Below are 24,859 nucleotides of genomic sequence, written 5' to 3' on the forward strand. Positions count from 1 at the left end.
GTGTGTGTGTGTGTGTGTGTGTGTGTGTGTGTGTGTGTGTGTGTTCCTGAAAAAATATTTGAGTTTTGTGTTCCAATTTTGTTCTTCCATAAACTCTTGATTGTCTTGTATGATTTTTCAATGACACAATAGTTTTTACTAAGGCATATGTCACAACAAAACTGATATTATTAAAAAATATGTTCAGCTGGGCGGTGGTGGTGCACACCTTTAATCCCAGCACTTGGGAGGCAGAGGCAGGCAGATCTCTATGAGTTTGAGGCCAGCCTGGCCAACAGAGCGAGTTCCAGGACAGGCTATAAAGCTATATAGAGAAACCCTGTTTTGAAAAACCAAAGAAAAAATTATAAGTTCATGCAAATATGTCTCAACTCCAGCATTGTAGAACTCATTGTAGTCATTTCTACAATGGAACTAATTTCTTTAATATAAATAAATGTGGCTCCTACTGTTCTGACCATAATTATTGATTGTTCAAGACAGATCTCTCATCACTAATACTGCCTCATTCTCAGTAAAAAGTGGATCCACATTCAGGATTTTCCTGTGTGAATGCCACTTTACACTTTAGCAGACTTTGACACACACAGCACCAGGCTTATGCTTATAGCCTCCCTGCCCTACTTGTTAGATATGTAAATGAGTGTCTCATTAAAGAAGAAATGAAAAGGGGTGAAGAAGGCACAACAATTACAGTTTGGACCAGAAGAATAGAAGGTAGTGACACTACCATGGGATATTTTCTCTTGCATTTGCATTATGGAATATGTTCTTGTACATTTGTTCCCTTCAAAGTGGACATGGAAATGTATCTCTTGAATTAGAGCAGCTGGTATATAATTTTTCATTTGTAGATTTGGACATTCCAAATAGACTCTCCAATGTTTTCAAAAAGTCCTGGGCACAGAAAGGAAGGAAGGAAGGAAGGAAGGAAGGAAGGAAGGAAGGAAGGAAGGAAGGAAGGTAGGTAGGAAGGAAGGTAGGTAGGAAGGAAGGTAGGAAGCAGGCAGGGAGAAAGGGAGGAAGGGAGGAAAGGAGCGAGGGAGCGAGGGAGCGAGGGAGGGATGAAAGAAGAAAGAAAAAAAGGAGAAAGGAAGGAAGGAAGAAAAGTTAATTTCAGGCATCCTTACGCATTCTTAAATAATGATTACTTAAAGTTTTTGTACCAAAGTTGTGTGGGAAAGAAACGGGAGAGTGGATCTTAGAAGAGTTGGGAGACATGAACATGATCAAACAGATTGTACAAAACTCAAAACTCAGTACAATGCTTCCATTTTATTAGTGTAGTTAAGAAAGAGAACTGCTATGTTGCATGTACCAGAAAGTACAAAGTTTAAGGGTCATTCGGATCATTTTAACATTCAACTAAGTTGTTAGAAAGACCCAAAATTTGGAAAAGAATGTATTGGCAGACATATTTTATAACTGCAAAAGGACACAAATTAAATAGTACTTGGCCAGGGGGTGTGTGTTCTCAGGATAAGATCAAGAGAACCCAGGCACAGGCTCCCAGTTGTCTGGACCTCAGTCAGACAGGACTTACTATTAAAATAATTTTGTCAATATACAAACCTAGACATATTTTGAAAGAGAGTATCCTAATTGAGAAAACATCTCTAAAAACTTGGGCTGTAGGCAAGTCTGTAGGGTACTGTTTTCTTTCATTATGATACTGAAAAGCCCAATCCAATGTGGTCGGTGGTCCTTGATTGTGTAAGAAAGCAGGTTGAGCAAACTATGGCAATCAAGGCAGTAAGCAGCATTCCACCAGTCTCTGCTTCAGCTGTTGCCTGGAGCCTTGGAGATCCCATCTTCCTGCAGCGATGGTGTTTGACCTGAGAGTTGTATGCCGAAATAAACCCTGTCCTCCCAGGCTTGCTTTTGATCATGATGCTTTATCACATTAGTAATCCTTAGCTAAGACAGCAATCACACAAACCTAAAAGGCACCTCCATTCAGATCAATAGGAAAATTTCTTTATCTCCTTAAAGGTTTTGAAACAGAGCGTTGCCTTCAATAATGCCTCTTTTATGGAGTTTGTAGGTGACAAAGGATAAACTATTCCAGTCAGTATACAAGAGTGGTAAATAAACACCCACCAACACATGCATCTTCGTTCCTTTCTTACTTTTTATTGTTTGTTTAAAAATGCTTCTCACATGCTGCTTGTTACATAGCAGGGAATTAAATCTGAATTTTACAGGTTGCCACATGAGAACAGTGAGGATAAATGAGAACACTTCACCCTGTGTATTCCAGATAATGGCTTATTTTAAAAAATCTTTCCATGTGTGACTTACATAATCCTCATAGATGCCCCTTTTCTGACCTTGGCATAGCCAGGCACATGCCACCAATTCCTTCCACATAGTTGAATCACTGAACCATTGATCAATCAGAACAATCCCGTTCTCTTTCCTCCAGACTCAGAACTGTGGTTCCTCCTCATATAGCTCCAACATAAAACCTCTCCAGAGATTAGTCTGTCAAATGGTAACTAGCATACATTCTGACCTACTATTCAATCTTTCTACTGGTTTGTCCTGTACACCCAACTCTTTCCACTCTGGTTACTTACATCTGTACACCATTACTCAATGCATTCTCCCTCCCTATTTCAACAGTTCCTCCTCTTGTTGCAGTAATCCCTCTCTATTGTTTATAATAATCACTATGATTAAAATCTCACTTTACTATATTGATCTATTTTAATTTGATAGATGCTCTTGAATGTCGAGCTTAGACTGACTATACAGTATACTTGTATTAATGAAATTAGACTAAAATTCACAAGAACAAAAACTTTTACACATGCTGGGATTCATCAAGGCTAAACAAATACACACAGAAGCCCAGCTAATTGCTATTTGTGAATAACAGGGTATGTTCTTCATTTTTAAAAATTACTGGAGAACCTAAAATCTAGTTACACTTGCCAGTCTTAGAAATATTTGCTCTTCTAGTCCCCTACAGATGGCCTGCTTCAGATAGAGATCAGTTAACAGTTTGCCTACTATATGCATGCCTTTAAATTAGCTCCAAAACCCACAGTAAGACAAATTACATAGGAAATTTACAGAAATAATTTGTTAAATGAAAATGTTAGAGTTTTATAGTTTATGCACTTAGACATATGAAAGAGAGATTAATAACAATTAAAGCACATTTTATAAGGTTATTAACTTATATAATGTACAACCTACAAGATGCAGAGTCAAAATGCCCATATTTTAAGCTGGAAATTTGTTTATTTAATGCCCTGAAACTGTAGAATGATTTCAGTCCTTAATAGGTTGACAACTGGCCAGTGAATCATATTATTTTTATGTATTTCAGTTTTGATAACTCTGATTCAGGATGAATCATATTACATATTGAACCACAGATAGGTTGAGTACTTTGTCACAAGTGGCCTAAGAAAAGGCAGAATTTGAATTCAAATTCAAGTCCATCAAAGGTTGTATTTTGAATCAGTCTGCTGAATCAGATGCTTTCTATAACCAAAAATCATTACCAAGTAGAACATTTGCAGCTTGTGAGAGAAAAGCTTTTGGATATACCTTATGAATGCAGAAAATAAATTGTGTCTGAGAGGTGTTAATGAGTAGATATTAATAAATAACCAGACGACCTCCATAGTAGTATGGCATCATTTTAAAGCATAAAAGGAAGGGCAAAAAGAACTTTGGTATCACTTACAAACATTTTTAATGAGAAAAGAAAGATATGAATACAATTAGACAACTTTACCTAAGTCACCACATTTAGCCCTCAAACTTTTCGGTTCAGTATTTTATATACAGGCAGTTCTGAGACCTGTTACTTCATACTTGGCCATGTCTTGTAACTCCCTCTTATGGATTTCAGTACGGCTGGAGTTACAAGACTGGAATACAGTCACAGTTGGAGGAAACAACCCATGAAGGCATGGACAAGAGGTCCCTATGTTTCTTCCTACCAGTCCTTGTCATTTTACATATCAGCCCTTGGCAGCTAACATGTACTCTTTCTGACTTGGAGGCTTGAGAATATATACAAAGTTACAATCAGAGATTTTATTCCTTTTCTTGGAGAGCTAATAATAGCCAAAATATGAAACACCAAGCTTCCTTAACTGACATACATACATGACAAGAAATATCACTGATAATATCTAGCAATTATCCTACACATTCAGAGGAACAATTAAGAAATAGTTATGGCCGTATTTCTTTGTTATTTGTCACAATCAGTCTCCAGGTGCTACATTAATCATGGTCAGATGTGAGCCAGATGTGTTCATCATCATGACTAGATCTAGCTAAGTGTCACAAAGATCGAGAGCATCCAATTCAACTTGAATCCTCTCACTGACCTTGATCAGATCACTCAACTCCTTTAAGCCTCCATTTCCTCATTTGCAACATTGAATAATAATAGTATAGACATAATAAATAGCAGTATTGTATGTACAAAGTATATTATGTATAAAGAAGTGTTATTCTTTGTTTTATGCCTGTAGTGGCCTCTTTTAAACTGTTCAAATGTTCAAGACTTGATTGAAAAGATTTTCATCATGGCTTAACAAATGTGGATGTCTGAGACATGAATCTAGCAGTCCAAAGTCTTCCCAAACAGAAGGACTCTTAGCTATGTGTGAGGAATATTTAGATTCCTGTCACCAAACCATGTGATAAACAGAGCATCATAGAAGGAACAGACTTAAGTCATAATTGCAGTCCTGCTAAAATAAATAGCTAAACATATCTCCACCTAGTCTCCTGATCTCTGTGTCCTCACCCATACAATGGCAGAATTTGTTTTATATGGTCACAGGATTCTTCTCAGTTCAATGTTACTAAGATTGACTCTTCAAAAAGTGTGAAATGGATCAACCATTCATTCAAGTTTTAATCTAACTATTCTTTGAGGGCTGAGTCCTATCCTGAGCACTGTGGAGGCAGGGGTTCACCGTTAAAATAGAAAGTGGCTGTGCATGATGGTGCATGTCTTTAGTGGCTATACTCAGGGGATAGAGACGGGCCAGCCTGGTCTACATAAAGAGTTCCAGGCCAGCTAAGGACACCAAGTGAGATCTTCTCTCAAAAACAAAATGAAATGAAAAGTAAAAAGGAAACATCCTCACTTTCAAGAATTTAGTTTGATGCAGAGAGAAAAAATGATAAATTAAACATGAACCATGGTGGAACAAGTGAGTATACCATCAAGGTGCAAAGGATTAGTCTCTGAAGCCTTTTAAACAACTTTCTTTTCACAGTTCTGACACAGAAAGGGAAAATGCACAATTCCTTCTTGAACAACTAAACTAGAAAGAGCTTCCCTTGAGTTAAAAGTGCAAAGAAAGCTGGCAAATGAGGTGAAGGCAAGAAAGGTTTCTTTTCAGAAAAGAATGAAGACACAAACAAGAGAGCTTGTCAGTGAAAGGAACCGGAAGGATGGAAGATACTGGACCTTAATATACACCAGGGGCTGCATTTTGAGTATCCATCACAGCACTCTAATTACTGTATACTGTACTGTTCATATTTTTATGGGTCATCTGAGAAGTAAAGGTTCAATAAAGGTTACATAAACCGACAAGTAGAGCACACCTGTAAGCCCAGCACTCCAGAGGCTGAGACAGGAAAGGTGCCAGTTTAAGTCCAGTGTGGGTTGTATAGCAAGATCATATGACACAGCTATCCACTCTTGGGTGCACACCTAAAGGAGACAATGTCAGTATGGAAGAGATACCATCACACCCACGTTTGTTGTCTTTATTCATATAATTGAGTTGTGCAATCACCCTCGGTACCATAAACATGTAACTAGATGAAGCAAACATGGAATGAAGGTTAGTGAGATGGCTCAGTGGGTAAAAGGGTCTACTGACAAATCTGATGACCCCAGGATCCACATGGTAGGAGGAAATCCCCTCCCACTAGCAGTACTCTGACCTTCAAACAGTATACAGACACACATGATAAATAAAATGTAAAAACAGAGAGAGGGGGTGGAGAGAAGGAGAGAGTGAGGGAGAGAAAGAGAGTAAAAGAGAGAAGGAAGGAAAGGGAAAGAAAGAAAAAATGTGAAATTCTTCCATAATAAAATATTACTTAGACATAAAGAATAAAATGTGGATGTAATAAAATATCATAATGCTAATCAAAACAAACAAGACTCAGAAGGAAATGTTACATGCTTTCCCTCATATAAAGAATCTGAATGTTTTCTAAAGACATGAAGTAGAAGGGGATCTATTTAGAAAGAGGAGGGGGCCAGTAAGAGGTGGGAGGAAGTGAAAGAGAGGGCAATTGGGAAGAAGAATATGGTCAAACTGTATTCTATTATAAAAGTAATGCCAATTATTAGAATTAGAATACACTAATGAAATATTCAATAATATTCTCTAAAAGTTCTGAAACATTGTTCAACATAAATTATACAACACGGTGTCCACACACCATTATTTCCCTCCATTTCCTTCTAGTGGCCCCAATCTCCAAAGTATTTTTAGAGGAGATTACTTTACTGAAGACCTGAACTAGAGTCTGTACTCAGTACTTACTAAGCTTCAACTGAGTGCCTGTCCAGGGCATTAAAGGGGAGGAAACACAAGACCATGTAACACTCTAAGAAACTTGAAGCTCTCCATGTGGCTTTCACATCTAAGCACCCATGCAGAGATCATGCTTCACTCTACTTACCAAACAATGCAATTGATCTCATTTTGGAAGTGTCGACTTCAGGTTCAGGATAAAGAACGCATTATCTATCAGGAAACAAGGTTAATCCCAGTTTTACATGAAAAGAAAATCCTTCCAGGTTTTATTGGGCAGAACAGGTTGAACTGGGAGGGGAAAGAGGAAAGGTAAAAGACCAAATCAGGGCAAGGATGCAGAACAGGGTTTATCTCCGCTTAATTATAAAACAGTTGAAAGGCAATGACCATAGTAATTTTAGCAACACCTTGAAGTCTTTGGTTTTCCTCAGAAACGTTGGTTCTATCTGGTCATAATTGGAAAGATCTCTAATTCTGTAATAATTGCATCAGTTTAAGATAATGAGTGAGTTTGATTCTTCTGCTATACTTTCACTTCTGGGACTCATTCTCATTTTTATTTTAAATATTAAAGTCTTTATGGCTAAAGCATACAAACTACAGTCTCCTCCAGGACCTAAACCTTGGCCAGTTATTGGAAATCTACACATCCTCAACCTGAAGAGACCATATCAAACCATGTTAGAGGTAAGGCATAAAGGCATAGAGGCATACATGATCATTCATTTGGGGTGTGTGTGTGTGTGTGTGTGTGTGTGTGTGTGTGTGTGTGTGTGTGTTGCCACATCATTCTTGACCTGAGATTCTTTTTACATGTGCTAAGAGTAGTTCATATATATACATATATATATATATATATACATATATATATATATATTGAAGTGTGTGTGTGTGAGAGAGAGAGAGAGAGAGAGAGTGTGTGTGTGTGTGTGTGTGTGTGTGTGTGTGTGTTAATTAGCTAATATGATTCAAGGACTTAAATTATACTTTTATTCTGAAGTATTTATGGCATATAATCTTCACCTCAAATGTTTTGGTCTAGATGTTTTTCATATATGACCTACTGCATAACAACTAAGTTTTGATTATTGATTTATCTGCAAACTTTAAGTTAACTACTCAAAACTCTATCATAAATAAGATGAAAATCTATATTATTAATCTAACAGTTTAGATATAGATCTTCTATTAATCTGATGAATGAGTTCAGCTTCTGTCAGGTGTGTGCTGTCTGCCAGTGTATAGAGCTGGTGGAAAAACTGGTCTAAATTTCTCCAATTTTTTCACTGAAAAAAAAAAAACCATAGTTGTTAGTTATAGGAATAAATAATGTTAACATTTGGAGTTGGCAAATTGACTACAAAATTTAAACTTTAAGTTATAAAGTGTTTTTGAGTTGAGTTCTCATAGAATTTGCAACATTTTAACTTTAAAATCTTAGGAGACAAGGTATTGAAGAAAAAACTGTAATTTTACCTAAATCAGCACAAAATTAAAACACTTTACATTTTGTTTTATGCTTTTTTGTTTAATAAATCAATACAGGGATTTACATACTCCTCCTAACTAACATAGGAGAAAATAAAATGCCATTTTTATCGCCATTTTACAGATAAGTACACTTCATAGAAATTAACTTTCTAGAAACAAAACCATTACCTAAAACAAGTTTGTGGCCCCTTATCCCACAATGCAAAATTAGGATAACTTCTCAGAAGTATGAGATCTCCCTTCAACAAATCCTTTCATCTAATTATGTGCTCCTCAACTTTATTTTTACACTATCCCTGCCCTTTGCTTATGTATTAACCAGCCTAAATTCTTTATATGTTCTTTCATTTTCTTTCTCATTTCCACAGATATGCCATTGTTTCGAATGATTTCTGCCTACAAAAAGGGAGGTTTCAATGCTTTTCCATAACCTGTACTCTTTTATATTACACTTATCCTTGAATTGTTTTTCTGATAAGAGCTAATCCACCCTATGTAAAGTAGTTCTCAAACAAAACACTCTGTTCTCCAATTCCCATTTTAATTTCTACTTCTGCAATAGTAACCTTAATTATAATAACTTTCTAAATTATTGAGTCATCCTTCCATTCCCATTGCAACTTTAAATAAGTCAAGTTTCGTATATAAAGGAGCATTCTGGGCTGTCATCTCCGTCTTCACCAAAGCCACTAGGTTAAGACCACAAGCTCTGAGTCAGTGTGCCATGGATTGTGTGACTCTTGCTGAGCACCTCCACCTATTGTGTGACCTCATAAAGATACAATAACCTTCCCATTCAATAAAAACGATGTATCTACATCAGCAAAGACGTAACAGAGCTAAGAATAAGTCAGGATGTCATATATACTGGCTTTTGCTACTTTTCAATTATTAAAAAAAGTCCAATGTTTCTTTCAATAAAGAATGTTACCAGAAAGGAAAATTAACTTGGCCCTACTAACATCATAGCACATCCTCAGAAACAGGATGTTCATATGGAATGTATCAGTGTGGTACCAAAGAAGTTTTTTGTTTTCCTAGAGTTCTAGCTGAGCATTTTCTGTTTGCAAACAAAACCATAATATGGAGAGAAATGCCTCCATTCTGCAGTAAAAGACAAGTCTTACACTCAAATTTGAAATCAAATAGAGCCCAGGGACCACCAACAGAAGGTCATCAGAGTGGCTCCAGGTGCTGTGATGGCTGGAGAAGTAACCCTAGTAACACAGTCCAGAGGTCATGATCAACTCCACTTTTTATTATACTATGATGTTTTAGTTGTTTCTCTGCTTTCTTTTGTGTACATCAAAGCTCTCCAAGAAATATGGCTCCATTTACAGCATTCATATGGGACCAAGGAAGGTGGTGGTGCTTTCTGGCTATGAGACGGTGAAAGATGCCCTTGTTAAATACGGCAATCAGTTTGAGGAGCGTTCCCGAGTGCCTATATTTGAAAGACTTTTTAATGGAAAAGGTAATGACCCCTAAACATCAAATATGTCAAAATCATTAAATCAACTATGTTTTATTTATTCCTATCTCTTTTCTTTGATAGTTGCATATGCTTTGGACCAGTCTTTCTCCCTGGAAAATAATGAATTTGTTTACAATAGTTCATTAACACCTCATTTGCACCTAATTTGATATAAGAATAAGATACTCAAAAATTGTGTACTGAACTTATTGACAAAAAATACAAAATGTTTTCCCAACCCAAAAGTCCTTGCTGTACAACTAGAAAAAGAAAATGCCTTCTTACTGAGTAAGCATTACAACAGAAGAATATTTCACAATCTGCCACTGTAAAACCAGAAGGATGCCTTTTACACACTGGAACAAATGTATACATTACATACTCTCAGGGAAAAAAATAGCAAGGACTCAAGATACTGTCTTTTTAAATTGAACTCACGCAAAGAAAATCAAATGTACCATATATTTATGGCAAAAACTTGCTTTGTAAATTAGGGCAAGTCCCTCCCCCCTCTTAAAGTTATGCTCCTGTCTTCTGAAAAACAAGGGTCTTACCTCCATGATCATTTCAGACATGTCTCCAGATCTTTAGGAAAGACATTCTGGTCATACAGACATCCATACAAAGTGATGGCTTGGTTTTCAGAAAGATTTGTGTTTTTCAAAGAGAAGGGAAAGTTTTTTAATATGTTTTCTACAGTAAATCTTCTAGCAAATGAACAATGGGAGACTTGATACTCTTTTGGGGAGACGTTTTCTTTTTTAGCTTGCTGAGAAAAGAAACTAGGGTTTGAAATATGCTGAGTAACTATTAGACTATGCCATCAACACATTTTTTCTCTTACTTCTGGTAGGGAAAAATTAAAGCTTTTGTTTATATTTTTATTTGTCCTTGAGCACTAAATTTAATACTGCTGGAGGTAACTTAAACCCACTCTTTTCTGTCTGAGGAATTGTCTTTGCTCATGGTGAAACTTGGAAAGCAATGAGAAGATTCAGCTTGACCACTTTAAGGAACTTTGGCATGGGCAAACAGATTATAGAAGACGTAATTATAGAGGAATGCCGGCATCTCATACAAAATTTTGAATCTCACAAAGGTGTGTAGAGCAAATAAAACCATTTCAGTTTTCATGAGAAGGAAATCAACAAAAGGTCGCATGGTTTGAGATAATTTAACTTCTAGAAAAATCCAAGGACACACAAATACCCAATGCTGTCTACTCCAAGACCATCTATGTCAAATTTGTTCTCATTATCTCTTCCTCCTCCCTCCCTCCCTCTCCACCTCTCTCCTTCTCTCCCTCCCCCCTCCTTCCCTCTCTCTCCCTCCTTCTCTCTCTCCCTCCTTCTCTCCCTCTCTTTCCTTTATTTCCCGTTTATATTAATCTATTATAATACACTTTTAATAAATTTTGAACTGTTTGAAAGTATTTTGAAAATATGCTGTCCTCAAATAGTGTACAATAATGTTATTGTAACAGTAATAGTCTTTACATATCATTTTTACATAGTCTTTGCATATTATTCTCAAGCAATGTATAATAATGTTCTTATAACAATAATACAGTCTTTATATACCAATAAATTGACTTTGACATAATACACAGCATCTGGGGACACACAGTAATATTTTCAGGTTTACACTCTCCTACATAAAGGAATTTAAAAACTAGTCCATAATGGTTAGTTCGAGAACAGATAAAAGGTGTTTTGGGCAACAGAATAGACAAGCCTTCTTTCTGCCTGGACAGTTGCCAGGAGGTGGGTGATACACTGAAGAGACAGCAGGGTTAAGCTCATGAAGGGAGAAGTCAAAAAGAAGGCTGGCTCAGTAAGAAATGCCTGAGAGCTACTACCCATGAAGGCTGAGATTTCCAGAACATTATCATATTTCCTTTTTATCTGAACTTTACCTGACCTAACTCAGGCTATAATGCTTTCTCATCTTCAATGCAGGAAGGTACCTCATTGAAAAGGATGTCCTTAGCTTTGTCCAGACAAGGAATGTACTCATTAGTGAAAAGTAGCACCAATCACTGACCAGGACACTTGAAAAGATGATTAGCAACTACCAGCAATTAGAGGTGTTCCAACAGATGCCAAGCTAGACCCCAAATGATGCTGGGCAATCAGATAGCTCCGGGCCTCTTTGCATTTCTTTCTTTCTTTCTTTCTTTCTTTCTTTCTTTCTTTCTTCCTTCTTTCCTTCCTTCCTTCCTTCCTTCCTTCCCTCTTCCTCCTCCTCCTCCTTCTCCTCCTCCTTCTTCTTCTCTTTTTCTCCTTCTCATCCTCCTCCTTCTCCTTCTCCTCCTTCTTCTTTTTTCCTGATATCCCTTCTCTGAAGAAAGCTTTGGGAACTGAAAAATTTGCTCTGAGGAAACCCTTTTGCTCAAAGCAAAATAGGACTATCATTCTAACTGTCACTGACCTTTCTGTTTTGGAGTTGGCTGCAGAAGATTCTTGGACCTATATTAGATCTTCAGACTTCCAGTTTTGAAGGAGCTCTGCTCCATCCATCTCTTGGAAGAAGCAATAAGCAGAGTGAAGATAACAGGAGTCTGAGTAGTCTCCCTGAGTGTCCATACTAAGTCTGGTATCATTAGATCACACCTTTTGTGTCCAATCATGTTTTCACTTAACTCTCCGTGGTTCGTGGATACTTTACCCTTTGCTTCCATGCCTCCAATCTAATGGTGCCTATGTAATATATAATGATGACCAAACAAATTTGTTATTCTCTCATTAACTTATCATTTGTGGTGTTTTGAATATGAATGGCCCACATAGGTTCATACATTTGACTACTTGGTCCTCAGTTGGGGGATTGTTTTGGAAGGATTAGGAAGTGTGGCCTTGTTGAAGAAGGTGTGTTCCTGGGGTGGCCTTTGAGATTTCTAAAGCCTACACCATTCCCAGTTCTCTTTCTCAGCATCTTTCTTGTGAATAAGAAAGCAAGCTCTCAGCCACTGCTCTTGTACCATGCCTACCCCATGATGGTAATAGACTCTAACCTTCTGAACATGTAAGCCAATTCAATGTTTTGTTTGTTTGTTTGTTTTTGTTTTTCCAGACAGGATTTCTCTGTGTTGCCCTGGCTATCCTGAAACTCACTTTGTAGACCAGGCTGGCCTCGAACTCACAATGGTCTGCCTGCGTCTGCCTCCCAAGTGCTGGGATTAAAGGCATGCACCACTACTGCCTGGCTAATGCTTTCTTTTATATATTGCTTTGTTCATAGTGACTTCACAGCAATAGAAAAGTAAGTAAGGCTGTCAGTCGTGACTCATTAATCTCAGCTCTCAAGGGGCAGAAGCAGGTGGATCTCGATGAGGGCAAGGCGGATCTGGCCATATAGCAAGCTCTGGGCTAGCCAGGCTACATAGGAAGATTGTACCTTGAAAATAATAAATAAATAAATAAATAAATAAATAAATAAATAAATAAATATGCCTGTTCACAGGTGGTTAGTGCTCATTAAGCCCTCTTCTTGCAATGCACTCAATATGTTATTCTTAAAAAATAAATAAATGTTTGCCTACCGACACCTACTTTATCAAATCATAATCCAAGTAGGGTTTCGTATAAATGCCTTGGCTAAATAATGAAACTAAATAATGAACCGTGGGGCCCATGCATACTAAACAAACACATGATTACTAAGCTGAAGCTGCAGCCTTCATTTTACTTTTGTATTTTGGAACTGGATCCCACTAGGTTGTCTAGGCTGGCCTTGAACTCATTCTACAGCCTAGGAAGGGCTGAACATTAGATCTTCCTAGCTCCACCTCCCCAGTAACACAGATACAGACCTGTGAATCCAGGTCTGATTTTATGCTCTGGGTAGATTTCAGTGATGCAGAAAGCATCAGAATGTATTAGAATGTTCTACCCCAAACTGCAATGCAACCTACAAGGGTGAATGATATTTTCCCATACACGGTGCATTAACAATCCTTTCTCCCACACTGCACTAACAAAGCTGCACACACAAATGTTAAGACTCCTCTGCCACATGGTTCTTTCTTTAGCTGAGCTGAATGCTCACTTCTCTTTCACATTTCCATTCCATTTTCTTTGTGTCCATCTGACCATTTGTGGCAACTTCTGGCCATTAGCCAAAACTATAAACTGCACATTCTTAAAAGACACAATCACAAACAATCCTTCTATGAAACTCTTCACTGCAAAGGCTGCCACAATCAGTGTGGGAGTAGCTTAGTGCTGTGTATGTGACTACTCCTGACCACCCTGATGAATTTCGTTCTAGGAAAACCCTTTGAGATCAAGAAAGTACTGAATGCTTCTGTTGCTAACGTCATTGTGTCTGTGTTGTTCGGGAAACGGTTTGACTACCAAGACCCCCAGTTCTTGAGACTCTTAACGTTAATTGGGGAAAACGTGAAACTCATCGGAAGCTCGAGAATTGTGGTAAATGTACTTTTCCTTTTTTTTTTTTTTTTTTTGATTTTGTTCCTCTGAGGTACACTTGATTGTTCAAGAGACTGTGCAAAGGATGTGTTCTTAGTATAATGGTATGACAACCATACTTGTCTAACATACATGATTCTCTCACCACAAATCTCTGCAGTAAATACCTCAATGCATGGGTTGTGAGTCATGTTAAAGTTGTTTGGCTTTGGTCTGTCTCATCATTGTAACCATCTGTCATTTACCTACACCAACAACCATTCATGGGATATGAACTAAGCATCAATTAAATAAGAAGTATATAGTAGAATTCAGTTATGAATGAGGGTTTTAACAAGAAGAACTAACAAGCATATTAAAGAGAAAGAAAAGTGTGCAACAAAATGTTTATGTTGATCCACATATGCTCACAATGTCTCTGCAGCCTGATTATTTTTTTTTAATCATTGTTAGTTCTGTCATCTGTGGGCTGGAGAGATGGCTACTCAGATAATAGAAATGGCTGCTATTTCAGAGGATCCTAGTTCCATTCCCAGAACCCACAAGGTGGGTCACAGCCAGCTGTAACTCCAATTCCATGGGATCAGATGTCCTCTTCTGACCTATGTGGGCACCAGGCATGCAAGTGGTGCACATGCAGATGAAAACCCATTCATGAGATAATATATATATATATATATATATATATATATATATATATATTACATCTTCTAGATCCAAGGTGGAGAAAAAGGTTTGTAAAATTTTGAATTAGTACCAATGCAGCCAACCGTATCATTTCAATTTAGACTTTTACTATAAACACAGATCACCTCTCAATACCAGTGCTTAGGATAGGCATAGGCAGCTGTGTCATACAACCTTAGATGAGATCTTTTGCCTCTTTTGCTCATTAAGTCATTTGGGGAAGCCCTGAACTCCTTTGAGAAGGTGGCTAAATATCAGATCCTACCTAACTAAAAATAAGTATGTTGAGAAATTTTAGCATACAGTAAAGTTATACCTGGAATGTCAAAGCTTGCTGCCCATTAGTTGCAGATAAAAAAAAAAAGTATTGAATCTTTAAAATTAGCTTTATTCAGAGAGCCATTAACATCCTAAAGACTCTGTCTTCCATCTCATCTCCAGCTAGCAGATTAGATAAGGAGAAGTGGGAATGGAGAGGGACAAAGGGGACAAAGGGACAAAGCCAGTCAGTCTTCCAATGTTCAGCCTTGCCTCTCTGGTCAAGAGATCTGGCACGTTTCTGAGACTTCTGTTGTCTCCCTTGTCAGAACCCCTTGCATTCTTCCTTCATTCTCTGGACATCAGACCTGAGAACTTCTTGAAATCTACTTGTGGTCAATTGGTACCAACCTTGTACTCTTCCAGGGGCATCTGGGCTGGGAGGAGATTGTTACATTTAAAAATCCCAGTTAATGGAAGGGTTAATAAAAAAAACCCAGCACTGGTGATGCAATAAACCAATCAGATAGAATTAACAAATCAAGGTTTAATCGGAGCAAAGCGGTCCCAGGTGGCCCCAGGGGAACAGAAAACACAGGAACCAGGAGATGAATCCAGACGTGGGGGCTTTTAAGGTTCTCCAGGGGTGGAGCTGCCAATGGTAGGCTTTTTAGGGGCAGAGTCTGGACTAAAGTTGACTCTAGGGGAGGGCCCGCCCTCGCCCAAGAGTGGGGTTTGAAATGGGGCTACCAAACATTGCAACCTCTTTGAATAGATACAGAGGTCGGTAGGGCTTCCACCTAACAGCGGTTAACTGAGGACAAACCAATCACTAACGGTGTGTGAGCTTAAGTCAGTAATACAGCGTACCTGGTAGATCTTTTCTGCATCAAGGAGTTCAAGAGTGGCCGTATAACGACACACAATACAGATGTTGTCCTAACATCTTCCTTGAACATTTCTAAGTGTCGGGGATGACTTGATAAAGTGATGCTTCCTGATGGGGTCTACAGATGATGTCTGTTACAAATTGAAGTATTTCTATGATTCTACCGAAAACCGAAGTAGATTTATCGTGCTGTTTAGGGTTAAAATAATGCAGTTGTTTGCCAGGGCTCACGTAACATTTTTTTCTTTTTTGAGAAAAACACTGCGTCTGTCACTCTCAACATAAAGCTGATATTATTGCTGTATACCATATTATCTATAATCACATTACCCCACAAATATAATAAGCAAAATGCTCTGCATAGACAGAGCTTATGAGCTGTATATGGATTCACTGTCAATTGCTTAATTCTGACAAATGAAAAAGCGTCATTACATAATCCTGTTTCTCATTGTTAGCTGAGGCGAAAAACAGAAGTGTTATTTCTGTAATTTTTCAATAATAATATTATCACTTCCATGGTCCCAACTATTTTAAAATACTTTTTTATATTCCTTTAGCTTTTTAATATGTTTCCTGTTTTGGGATTTCTCCTAAGAAGCCACAAGAAGGTCCTAAGGAACAGAGATGAAATATTTTTCTTCATAAGGATGACCTTACTAGAACACCACCAGAATCTTGACAAAAATGATCCCAGAAGTTTCATTGATGCCTTTCTTCTCAGACAGCAGGAGGTAATGGTGTTTTTCTCAGAGTATTATTTTTTTAAGATCTTATTTATTTATTATGTATACAACATTCTGCTTCCATGAATATCTGCACACCAGAAGAGGGCACTAGATCTCATAACGGATGGTTGTGAGCCACCATGTGGTTGCTGGGAATTGAACTCAGGACCTCTGGAAGAGCAGTCAGTGCTCTTAACATCTGAGCCATCTCTCCAGCCCCTCAGAGGATTCTTTAGCCAAAGTTTACCATTAATTTAACTAATTGCTTCTAGAAATAAGTGGGAAACCTGCATAAGACTGAACTAGACTCTCTTAATATATGTGACAATGGTGCAGCTGGGACAATATATGAGGCCACTGGAAGGAGGTCCAAGATCTAACTCTAATGTACAAACTGACTTAGTGGAGCCCATTCTATATGGAGAGATACCTTGCTCAGCTCAGCCTAGACGCAGGGGTATGTGGAGTGGAAAGGTGACTTGTTCCTGCCTCAATCAGATAATGGGATAGACTTAGTAAGAGGCCTTACCCTCTCCGAAGACCAGATGGGAGGGGGGAGAGGGGGAGGGGGAAGCAGGAAGAGAGAGCAGAGAGGCAACTGGGATTGGAATGCAAAAAAATAAATTTAAAAGTTTTTAAAGAGAATTAATATGGTATTTCACAATACTACAATAAAATATGGAAAATGTTTTAATAACTCAATTAAATACAATTTGTAACCTTCCTAAAAAAAAAAAAAAAGCCTTTGTTATGTTCAGATTTATTTGCCACTGTTAGCATCTGCGATGTACTCTGTACCCTCAAGTTCTGTAGACAGCTGCATGATAGAGGGAAATTCCTCTAAGTTGAAGAATGAAATACCTGCTGTTTCTAATTTATGGTAATCTTTTACAATTAACCGTTTTGAAATTATTCTATGACTAATGACACATTTTACCATTTTAGGAAAACGATATATCTGCTGACTATTTCAATGAAGAAAATTTGTTAGCCCTTGTTAGCAATCTGTTTGCAGCAGGAACAGAGACCACAGCCACCACACTGCGCTGGGGAGTCACACTCATGATGCGATACCCTGAGGTCCAGGGTGAGTCTCGAAGATTCAGAGCAAATGAAGGAAAACAAAAGTTTCTAGGAATCAAAGATGCAGAAGTCTAGTCATCCTGCATGCCTGTAAATTGTAGCCTTGGCAATAGCTTGAGTGGTTGGTTTCCTTTGAGAATAAGAAAGGAAGCTTTGGGGATGGAGAGATGGCTCAGCAATTAAGTGTGTATACTGCGCTTGCCAAGGATCAGAGTTCAGTTCTCAGTTTGCACACCAGGGGAATCACAACTCTAGGTCCAAAGGCACTTTTTTCTGTAATCCACGGGCACTTGAACTGCCATACATACAGACCACCGCCCCAAACACAATCACACACACTTGAGAACCAAATAAACCTTTAAGAAGACAGTAGGATATGCTCCTTAAGCACCCTGAGATGATCTGAAACCTTCCCATGCTCGTTCGAAGAGTCGCCTTAGAAACAGAAGTAGGAAGTATGATGGAAAAAGCCCCCAAATTGGGAGAACATTTGGGTTTCACTTTCATATGTAAAGAAAACATGTAAAATCATTTGAATCCATGTCCAGGCAGAATGCTAAATTTAATTGCATTGTATCCAGAAAAGGTCCATGATGAGATTGTCAAAGTCGTGGGCTCAGCTCAACCTCGGATTGAGCACCGAACTCAAATGCCCTACACAGATGCTGTAGTTCATGAAATACAGAGGTTTGCGGACATACTGCCCACAAGCTTGCCCCATGAGACAACCACAGATGTTATATTTAAGAACTACTATATTCCAAAGGTAAGGGCTGACGAAGGAGAGAGGAGAGATTATACTTCAGATGTTTACAATGGTAGAAGCACTGAGATCGAAGTTCATTGGCAGTCTTGGTCCACCTTTCCCACCCTGCCTCCCTCTCCTTTTAACTCTCTTTTCCCTTGCCTCCCTCCCCATCATCCATAATAAGATAACTGAGCGAGTGTGGGGTGTGTGTGTGTGTGTGTGTGTGTGTGTGTGTGTGTGTGTGTGTGTGTGTGTGTGTGTCTGTGTGCGTGTAACTGATGACAGCCGTTCTCTAAGACTTGTAACATATGATCCTATTTTATAACTGAGGAAAAAATTGAATTTGGGGGATTTAAAGCTTTTCTGGAATAAAAGGTACTCCTTGAAGGAGCCAGGATTCCAGGAAGCTGTCATGATCAGAGCCCTGAGCTTTTTCCAGGCAGGCTCCCACATCAGCATCCCCATGCTTCAATCATATCTTCCCATGGAATCATGCACACTGATTCCCAGGCACCTACTTTGTGCAAACCTTTGAGTTCCCATGGAAAACTGAAGACATGTATGTATACCTTCCTAAAAATAGACTAAAAGCAAGCATGAGCAGAAGGTTGTGACAGGCACCTGGCATCAATTCTTTTCCTCAGTACCTAGTCTGATCACTGCTGGTGGGCCCATGTCTGCACAAAGCCATGAAGCTACTGGTTATTCTGAGTTCTTTTCCCTACACCACCTTTCCCCACTCTGGAAATACTCTCTGAACAAGTCTATGCTCCCATTTGGAGCTTGGCTTCTCAGCCAATATTAGGGACACTATTGAGTTGAGTTAATCCAATTAATGGTGAAACAGAAAAACAAATGCAAGCAAGGTGGCAGTGGCCGGCTTCACATGACTATAATAAAATACACAAGGCAGCTAACTTGTAAAGAGAAACATTTCATTCAGCTTAGAGTTTTGCCAGTTCACAGCCAAGATTAGGAATCCCAGCAACATCTAAATTGAACTGGTGAGAACAGGAGGTGGCATTGAGAGGAGTGTATGGAGAAGCCAGTCAACAAAGACTGGCTGACTGGAGTACCATAATCCCCTAAAAGGGAACATCTCCACAGGTAGAAGGATGAACCTCCCCTGATCCTCATCTCCTAACGTTCTACTACATCTTTGGGAGCGAGCCAAGAACATAGGACCTTTGGAAGAATCTCCCCATCTTCAAGCCATAGATAAGTGAAAACAGAAAAACAATATTAAATGCGGTCCACAAGAAACAGTAATAGTGACAGGATTTTAGTTTTAACCACCTACTGTGCTACAATCCACATACAACACTGTTGTTAAGAGGACTTTGCAGATACAGAGAGATCTAATTAATTTGCTGTGCTACTAGGAGGTAGGCTCAGTCTTGGCACATCTCAATCAGCTCTTTGGTGAAATGAATATAATTAACACATTTGCTATGAGGCAGAGAAAGTACGTATACATATAATCTAGATAAATAGATATGTAGATAGACAGACAGTCAGACCAATGATAATATACACTTTTTAAAAAAATTCTTTTCCTCAATTGTCAATCAGAGACCTTATTTGATAAAACAGTTAACCAAAATATTATATTTCAAAGCCTCACTGAAGATGAGCTATCAAGATAAAATAGTGAATGTTTTCTGCAATTAATTAATTTCCTAATGACTAAACTTGAGTGTTGTACATCCAAAGCAGGCAAGCTTATGTTTTAGAACCTGTCCATATAATCTTCCTTGACTTGGCATCCACTATGCACTATCCACTATCTCTTTTATCCTTCACTGAGCCATCAAACCTTCTACCAGGTTCTTTCATCTGTATTTTTTCATCTACAACTTACAACACCAATGAGGACCACTGAGCCTCCCTCACACAGACTTAGAAATTAGTTTATTAAAAGTTAACATGCTGAGTGTGGTGGCTCATACTGTAAATCCAGCACATGGGAGGCCAAAAGATCATGAGTCCAAGGCTAGCCTGGGTTATGTAGTGAGTTCAAGACCATCTTGGGCCACATAGGGGGACCTGCTAAATAACATGCTGGTATCATGTAACCAACATAAACCAAAGGCTCATCTCCAGGTCCTGCTTTCAGTTAGGAGCTAAAGAAAACTTTGGTGACTGAAATGAACATCCAATTACTGAACTTAAAGCCTTCCCCCACTACTGCATTTCCTTCCAGAACACACCATGTCTGAGTTTCCAGCCACGGTTCTAACACATTGGAGAGGAACCTCTTAGGAAGAAATTGAATCTTTTCCACTAACAGAACCTTCATTTCTAGGGCACAGAGGTCATCCCTTTGTTGACATCCGTACTTCAGGATCCAACACAGTGGGAAACACCAGACACTTTTAACCCTGCTCATTTCCTCAACTCCAAGGGGAGCTTTGTCAAGAAAGAAGCTTTCATGCCCTTTTCAGTGGGTAAGGTGCCTTACTTGACACAGCTGGTTTTAGATGCTCAGGTCTTAATGGTTATCACTATGCACAGTTACCTCCAATTTTGCTTTTGCCCCATGATCAATATTGCATCCAAGCCTGGCTGGCTTTGCATACACTGGGAAGCCTCTTTCAGCCTTTAAATGAGAGCAGCCATGCATATTTCGGATGAGTAGCCTGTTCAGGGATTTTACCGAATTTAGTGTGGAAATCAAAATTTTCTTTGTGGGGCTAGGGAGATGGTTCAGTAGTTAAGAGAGATTTTTCGAAGGGCCCAAGTTTTGTTCTTAGCACCCACATTTGATAATGATAACTGCTTGTAACTCCAGCTTCAGGACTTCCAAGTGCCTCTGATTTCTCCTGCCACCTGACTTATGTGCACATACCCACAAACAAACATTGACATATGAATATTTAAAATACATCTAAAAACAGGAATTTATTGTGGGCCTCAACTAAAGAAAACTAGGAGTAGCAATGCTACTTTTTGTTTGTTCCTGGCTATCCTGGAACTCATTATGTGCACCAGACTGGTCTTAAACTCAGAGAGATCCATTTGCCTCTGCCTCTGGAGTGCTGGAATTAAAGGCATGAGCCACCATACCCAGAATGATACTATTTCTGTTAAACACCATTCAATTATGTCCTTATTTCTTGGGAGATGGAAATATCTAACCCAAAACCTATATTAGATGACACTTTCACAGTTTTCTCCATGGCTGTATTATAATTATAGGTTTACCTGTGGGTTACCTGTTACACAGGCAAGCCCATGAGAACAATAGCAGTCTCAAAGCCAAGCACAATAAACCTGTTGTGGATTGTGTGATTAGCTGTTTTATAGACGTTTCCAAACAGACAGGAAATACCCATGACTTTTCACCCCATAAAAATCTTGCCTCATTACTGTGCCATAATGCATAGTTATATGTATAGTTATTCTATTCCATGTAGGTCTCAAATAAACCAAAAAGTTAATATGAGATCTTTTTCCTCTGTTATAAAGTAGAAGTCTTCCATGATTTTGTACACTCGAAATTTATGTTCAAAAAAATAAAACACAGATCTACAACTGTATTAACTACAAAAATTACTGGTCATAATGTAAACAGCATGTTCAAGCCCTCCCCCTGGGAACAGGGTAAATAGACCTGTATCTTCAGAAGGACTGAGAACAGATTATACAAACACACACACACACAAAAATGCTGAGCATTTCAGGCAGGGTGGTAGTGGTATACACCTTTAATCCCAGCATTTAGGAGGCAGGAAGCAGGCAGATCTCTGAAAGTTCAAGGCCAGCCTGGTCTACAACGTGAGTTCCAGGACATCCTAGGTTACCTAGAGAAACCCTCTCTCAAAAATCAAACAAACAAAAAGCTACATTTCATTCAAATATGTTGCCTTCAGTCTAAAAAACAAATTAAAAGCTCATTATATTTAGTCTAAAGATAAGATCATTCTTCATCCAGTACAATCTAGGAAATGTAAATAACTACCAAGAGCCTATTGTTTTTAATAAACTTCTGCCATGAAAGTTTCCTTTCTCAATTTTATCTCATTTTCCCAAACAATTTACATTTCAGAATTATACCAGTTAGGTCTCTCTTACCAAAATGCTTCTGCAGCTTAATATTATTTTCAAGATCACTATGACCTAATTCCTGTTCCTTCCTCAGATCAAAGATAATGTCCCTGGTGCTCCCTGTGTAGCCGAGAGTCAAATCTCATCCAATCAATGACACAAGGACCTCATCTTCACCTTCCCTCATAGTCACCTGGGAAATTTCCCATCCTTTCTATGAAAGCTGCATTATAAGGCTCTCACTCAAAGAAGGAGCCTTCCCTGGCTTATTGGGTGTCTTTCTCCAGGTCCCCTCATGGCTTGCAACACTGTATTATAATTGCCTGTTCATCTGTAGGTCATCTGCTACACAGAAGTCTCTTGAGAACAATAGCAGACTCTGAGCCAAGTTCAGTAGCTGTCCTGTTGACATTAAACGTGAGCTTGTGGGTGGCCTGAGTGGTTAGCTTTTACTTAGAAGACATACCTTGTACTTGTTTTACACATGATCTTGTGTTGCACACGACTTTGTCAGAAAAAAAAATAACAAGAACAGTATTCTAATTTGAAAATATTTTTTATTATGGTGATAAACACCATGACCAAAAAGCAATTTAGAGAGGAAAGGCTTATACTTCCAGGTCATATTGAGTTATTGAGGAAAGTCAAGGCAAGAACTCGAGACAGGAGCCTGGAACCAGAGGCCTTGGGGGAACATTGCTTCCAGGCTCCACCTCTGGCTCATGCTCAGCCAGATTTTTCATATCCATGTACCCACCTGCCTAGGGAGGATGTCACCCACAGTGGGCTGGGCCTTCCCACATCAATCAAAACATCATCTCACAGATGACATGACCACAGACCAATATGATCTGGGCAATTCCTCAATTGAGCTTGCCTCTTCCCAAGTGACTCAAGGTTGTACCATTTAAAGTAAAAACCAATGAGGACAAGTCATTATATTTAATTCCTTTTCCCTCATCATTAAAGCTGCCACTGGATCTTTTTTTTTTTTCCAGGCCTTATTTTGAAACAAAATCAATAAAGCTCAGAAGAGATTGATGATAGATCCACTCATTCCAACATGGAGGAGAATGTGTGCTCTGATCTTGCCTTTGTCCAGGGTTGTTCAGGGGTTTGTGCTGATGTCTTATAACGTCAGGTGGTGTCTGTGTCTCCAGGTCGCCGGATGTGTGCTGGTGAACCGCTGGCAAAAATGGAGCTTTTCCTCTTCTTCGCCAGTCTCATGCAGAAGTTTACCTTCCTACCACCCCATGGAGTCTCCAATCTGGACCTGGACCTAACGCCAGACCCTGGCTTTACCATCCAACCGAGGCCTCATAAGATACGTGCTCTGCTCCGAGCCTCAGCGCTGTGAGTTCACTGCAGCCCCAGTTCTTGGTGAGCTCTGTGGTCCTTGGCATTCATTGCCTTCATTCCTACAGCTATGGTATCTGACTAAATCCTTCATGATGATTTTTGCAGCTGGCCACCTTCTCACAGAGGGCTGTCTTTTCATAGCAGAATAAGTTTCTCTGCTAACTGCTATAGAAGAAAGCTCCCTGCCCAAATAATAATAATAATAATAATAATAATAATAATAATAATGCTCCAAGACAAAAAATGAACACATAATGTCACGAAAAGAACCCAAAAATGAAACAGACATGGTCTTCTTAGTCATGAGACATCTAAGGATCACCAATCAAGAGTCATAGTTGGTGTTTCTGCTCAGGAGACGTTATAATATCCATGAATACAATCACGACTGCAGTAAACTCAACTCTTAGTAACACACATACTAAAGATAAGGCACTGTTTTCACTCTGTGAATAAACAGGCGGTGGCTAATAACAGACAAATGGTTGTGAGTACAGCCAGTTTGCAGAGATCAGAAAGTATTTGTTAATCAAGGTCCTACCAGATGGGGGGGAGGGGAGGTGTAAAGTCACTTGTAAGCCGGGCACCATAAGTTTGATCCCCAGAACTCATATAAAGGTAGAAAGAGAGAACTGACTCCACAGACGTTGTTCTGTGACTTGCACAAGTGTGCCATGGCATGTGTATCTACACCCATACATCAAGTACACACACACACACACACACACACACACACACACACTATTACTAATGATACTACTTGTTTTGAAAAGGAAAGCATTCATCTGTGCTCTGGCATATCCAGAAGGTGCAGTTGCATGCCTGTGCTTGGTCCTCCAAAGTCCCAATGAAGCCAAATACAGGGGACCCTGGCAGCAGAACAAAGAAACCATGTTGTACCCCAGACACAAAAACATCTCCAGCTTTTATGAAGCCAAATATACCCTCCCATCTTCAATGTATGTGCGTCTCCCTGCTCTTATCTGATTCGTATCTAAGTGAGAATTGCTTTAGACAAAGAAGACTTTATTTAAGGGTATTGTAATAGACTAGAACTTGGTCAGAACCCAACTGTGCAGAACAGAAAGGCTCTCAGCAGTGAGGTGTGCTGTGGAAAAGTACT

General features: G+C 38.9%; 1 protein-coding gene across 1 annotated transcript; it reads left to right on the forward strand.

Annotated features, from left to right (window-relative positions):
* Positions 1–7,121: 7,121 nt before the first annotated feature.
* On the forward strand, positions 7,122–23,734 carry LOC100766444 (cytochrome P450 2K6). Its single transcript, XM_035452995.1, has 8 exons — positions 7,122–7,229; positions 9,345–9,507; positions 13,777–13,937; positions 16,332–16,505; positions 17,445–17,586; positions 18,164–18,348; positions 20,636–20,777; positions 23,538–23,734. Exons 1-8 carry the CDS (start codon positions 7,122–7,124, stop codon positions 23,732–23,734), a joined length of 1,272 nt encoding a protein of 423 aa, XP_035308886.1.
* The last annotated feature ends 1,125 nt before the right edge of the window (positions 23,735–24,859 follow it).

This window comes from Cricetulus griseus (genome assembly GCF_003668045.3).
Source record: "Cricetulus griseus strain 17A/GY chromosome 1 unlocalized genomic scaffold, alternate assembly CriGri-PICRH-1.0 chr1_1, whole genome shotgun sequence".
Taxonomy (NCBI): Eukaryota; Metazoa; Chordata; class Mammalia; order Rodentia; family Cricetidae; genus Cricetulus; species Cricetulus griseus.